Source organism: Agrilus planipennis, unplaced genomic scaffold, assembly GCF_000699045.2.
Source record: "Agrilus planipennis isolate EAB-ADULT unplaced genomic scaffold, Apla_2.0 scaffold19, whole genome shotgun sequence".
Taxonomy (NCBI): domain Eukaryota; kingdom Metazoa; phylum Arthropoda; class Insecta; order Coleoptera; family Buprestidae; genus Agrilus; species Agrilus planipennis.
The window spans coordinates 1676998-1681618 of NW_020438954.1; the positions used below are offsets into that span (position 1 = coordinate 1676998).

Consider the following 4621-nt stretch of genomic DNA (forward strand, 5'->3'; position numbering starts at 1 on the left):
TTAAATGAGGCGCCGCGACGCAGTCGTCGATACCAAATTCCTACACGACCTACTTCCACTCCATCTCATGGACTAGGAACCAAGCACAATACCTACATATACCTTCGTATACAGGGTGAATCTTACATTAAACATCCTTATCCTTATTTCTTTAATAGGAAAAATCAACTGATGACCTTGAATGTAATCTTCACCTTTGTCATCTAACAAAATAATTCGAAGTGGTCTCTGTTCCGTCGAAACTGCCAGACGCGGATCGCGATTTCGATCTTTTTGGATCTCATCAGCGCGTCACAGGCAGCTCCCACAGAACACAGACCAACCTGACCTGCTGTCTTAACAGCGCGTTTTAGAAAATACTACAAATGGCGTGGTGAGCGCCATCTGTAGTACGATGCTACATTTGAGGATTACATATGCTCCAACAAGGTCCATTTAAAAATATGGATATCTACTTGCTGAAACGAATACCGGCGTAGCTCACCTCAACGTGATAGGCACGTTACCATAATCGAACAAAATAATTCGAAGTGGTCTGTGTTCCGTCGAAACTGCCAGACGCGGATCGCGATTTCGAACTTTTTGGATCTCATCAGCGCGTCGCAGGCAGCTCCAACAGAACACAGACAACCTTACCTGCTGTCTTAACAGCGCGTTTTAGAAAATACTACAAATGGCGTGGTGTCATCTAGTTCATTTAAACGTCGGCATTTTTTAATTAAAACTAATTAATTGCACTTCCGATTACAAAATTAGTTGCTCTTTTTTTTTTAAGGTCAAAAATACGTAACTAAAGAATGTTGTTGAAGGTTCTATCTGAATACTTCCTTGTTTCAATATAAAAAACTCACCCTATGTATATAAGGAAATTCTGAACGCTCAACAACACATTTTGTCCACTAGTTTTCGCCCGACAAAATACCGGAAGTTAAACTCAAACCCCTTGGCATTTGATATAATACACACAAGAAGTAAATAAAGGAAATAGCTCATCACGTCCTCAAAGGTATAAAGGAAGAATCAGGAAGATATCCAATTTTCTCTGAATTTCCTAAAATGTTAAGTTTAGAATTTTATATTGTACATATTGCCAAGAACTACAAAAAACACAAACAAATGTTTTTAAATTTTCTTCGACTTACAATTTGGGGGGGGGGCATAAGGACATAGTTTTGATGCCTTTTTGGTACCTACAACAAATACTAAAAATTGTTAGATATGCAATAAAATACTTGGAAGCATCTTTTAAAATAAAGAATTGAAAATGATTAAGAATCCTGTTATTGGAGCAGTTTTATTTATTTGAGAATCAATTCAGTAGACATTTCAACAATATATTTTATTAATTACTCGACAATTGTTTCAACTAATAAGTCATTTTCAAGGGTACATTCATTAACAATACTGCAGGTATGTATTTTTTAATAAAATATATTGTTGAAACATCTACTGTTTTGATTCTCAAATATTGAACACGTTTCATCACACCACCATAGTTAGTTTTAAGAGTTTAATTTAGTTTGCTTCACTCGCTGCATCGCCACTATACCCTGTGAATAGAGTAAATTTCCCAGTGTAGGTGAAAATGTTCTCAGTTTCCTTTATGTAAGTGCTAAGTGGAATCTACGATGCATTTCGGATGGGTCGTATTACCAAGTGAATTTAATATTGCACTACTGTAAGATCTACCTACATTCAAGATACTTTCTTTGCCTGATATAGACGATTAGAAAACAAAGGTTTCCATTTATCTTCTCAAGACGATTTAAAAAAAAAAATAAGAATCAGTTATTTTATTTTAGGAATTAAGTGATAAATATTAGATTGCATTCTCCTAAAGTATAGTATTATTATTATACCTATTATTACATACCTCTGCATACTTTGAAAATATTCATACTTTTAGAAAATACTACAAATGGCGCAGTAAACACCATCTGTAGCACGATACTACATTTTAGGATTACGTATGCTCCAACAAGGTCCACTTGTGTGGATATCTACTTGCTGAAAACGAATCCCGGCGTGATAGGCACGTTAGCTTACTACGCCATTTGTAGTATTTTCTAAAACGCACTGTTAAGACAACAGGTAAAAGCTGGTCTGCCTGCAACGCGCTGATGAGATCCAAAAAGATCGAAATCGCGATCCGCGTCTGGCAGTTTCGACAGAATACAGACCCCTTCGAATTATTTTATTCATACTTTATTTAAGTAAGTACATTTTTCATAGGGCCATCAGTCTTAAGATTCGTTTGGACACGCACCTCTTCTGTTTCCTGTCCTGAGGGTTAATCTTCGCATTTCCTTAAAACTAGAACATATTCTACATCCTTAACTAGTTTGGTATAGAAAACCTATCAAAAAGTCAAATAAGTCTGTAAAAATTATTATAATAATTCAAAATTCCAGCGTGAAGAAAAGTTGGACTATGCAGCACGTTTCCTTCGAAACCACCGACACTAATCCACTCGCGGCTGAAAATCAGTATCAAGAAAAGCTTGTGCTCGCTGCAAATGATAAGGACGAAGCAATTGTTGCTTTAAAAATTTACTACACTGTCACATGAGAAGAGCCAATGTTCCCTGTCATTTCGCGTGTACCATTTTAGGGATTATGTTCGTTGAAATCAAGGATTTTGTCCCCACAGTTTCGATATGGTTATAAACTGTAGAATAATTTCTCCCACACCATTAGTGTATATTATGCAAACAATGGTTTCTGATGACGAACGCAGGTTGACACAGATTTATCATCATTTCGAATGAATTAATACAAATGTAGCCATCCAACGTTTTGTTTATTGGTGTATTTATTACAAAATGTATGGGTAGGTATAATAATAAAGGATTGTATTTGAACACATCATACTTACAATATCTAATACTAAAACACGTTAAAGACGATTTTTTATGTTACTTTACGCTACCTCGGCAACGATTTCAGACCAAAAAGTTGAGTAGTCCCGAAGAACAGTTCCCCTGGAAAAATATACAGGTTCTGGTTAAGCAAATCTCAGACTTCATTTACAGTTTTTTAGCGCTTTGCTATGAGTTGAATGATTGCAAGTTTCCACACTGAGTATAATAAAAGAACTAATAAACATACTGATTTTTGTATGTTACATAGTAACATGGTAACCGTAAATTCTTATCTAGATCACTGGTACGAAATTGGAACATCTAAATTGTTTATTTAATACTGCAAGCTAACACCTATTTATCTACCGTGTTAGTAGGTCAATTAACAACCGTTTTTATAATTATAATCAGAAATAGTGAAGTCAAGAAGTTGAGAGTCGCGAGTCGAATTCAAGATTAGGAGATGCAGGGTGGTGAAGCGGCTTACCGTCTTCACTCACCCTGTGATAGTTCCCTGCCATTTCTATGTTCCCCAATTACCCAATAAGGAAGGCTAAGATTATTATTATTATACTATTAAGTTATTAATTAATTATAGTTAAATTATTAGCTAGTCATTCTAAATTGTATAATCCAGTTTCGATATTATATTAAAGTAGTTATATCTCATTTATAAAATTTGCTGTTGTATAACATGGTGGAGTAGTTATATTGCTAAATATATAATAAAATTCGTTTTAATTTGACAGTGGTATATAATTAAAACTATATTAATTAGTGTCATCCGCTTTTATAGAGTTCTTTTTGTTTATCCTTCGAAGTTATTTCCTTTAGTCGAAGTTTATTCGATTTTGTTTATTAATAAAGCTTTCCACAAAAGAATGGAAGCTTTATTAGGTGCCTACTCATGAAAAGTGTAAAAGGAAGAACGAAATAATGGATTCAGGAACAAGTTTGTTTTACGTACGTGAAGTAAACCTGTCCGGAACCAGCATTTTTCGGAGCTTGCCACAGAAGGGTTGCCTGCTGCTTTAGTTTGGGGTCAGCGTGGGTTATTGAACTACATTCTGGGTGACGCTTCGCGTTTGGAGTTTCGATCCAGTCTCCGATCCACTCGTTTGTCCTGGCATCTCTAGCCTGGATGAAGAAGCCCTTAAAGTACTCTCGACCCGCGATTGTTACTAGAAATAATTGAAAAGTTTTCACCAAACTCGCCTCATCATCCCCAACATTCTGAAACTTTTAGGCCTACATTACGTAAATTCTAACTCGAAGAAAAGTTGATTTTGAGAATAAAGTTTCTTTATATATTATTTAGAATGCGACTTTATCAAAAATTCCACCCTAACTGTTTTTCTTTATAACGATAATAAAAAAAAAAATCATTTTTATCAAGGTTACCCAGTTGTAAGTGTAGTTTACAGAACGGAAGCTTTTAGTTATATATTTTACTTTTTACCTGAATTTTTTTTAAGAAAGGTAAATTTAAGTTTCATTCAAAATAATTAGTATCTACCTACTTGTACCTTTTAATGAAAAAAATTAAACGATACAAAAATAAAATTAATATAATTAACATAGAAGTATCGTTATTTTTTGCATGTTATTTTGTTATTATGAAGTAATTGCGACAGGCGATTGTTATTAATAGAAATATATAATTGAGAAATCTTCATCAACCTTAGCTAATCATTGCCAACATTCTAAAACATGTAACTTATTGTAGCGAGCACGAGTGTGTTTGTATGCGATCGGGCACAC

General features: G+C 34.5%; 1 protein-coding gene across 1 annotated transcript in view; it reads right to left on the reverse strand.

Moving 5' to 3' along the window:
* Positions 1-2794: 2794 nt before the first annotated feature.
* The window catches only part of LOC108743214 (putative defense protein 3), an 8508-nt gene continuing 6681 nt past the window's right edge, over positions 2795-4621 (reverse strand). The window contains exons 2-3 of the mRNA XM_018478695.1: positions 3828-4041; positions 2795-2980 (exon numbers count right to left, since the gene is read on the reverse strand). Coding sequence (XP_018334197.1) covers positions 2920-2980; positions 3828-4041 — 275 coding nt within the window. The 3' untranslated portion in view covers positions 2795-2919. The remainder of the gene's footprint in view (positions 2981-3827; positions 4042-4621) is intronic.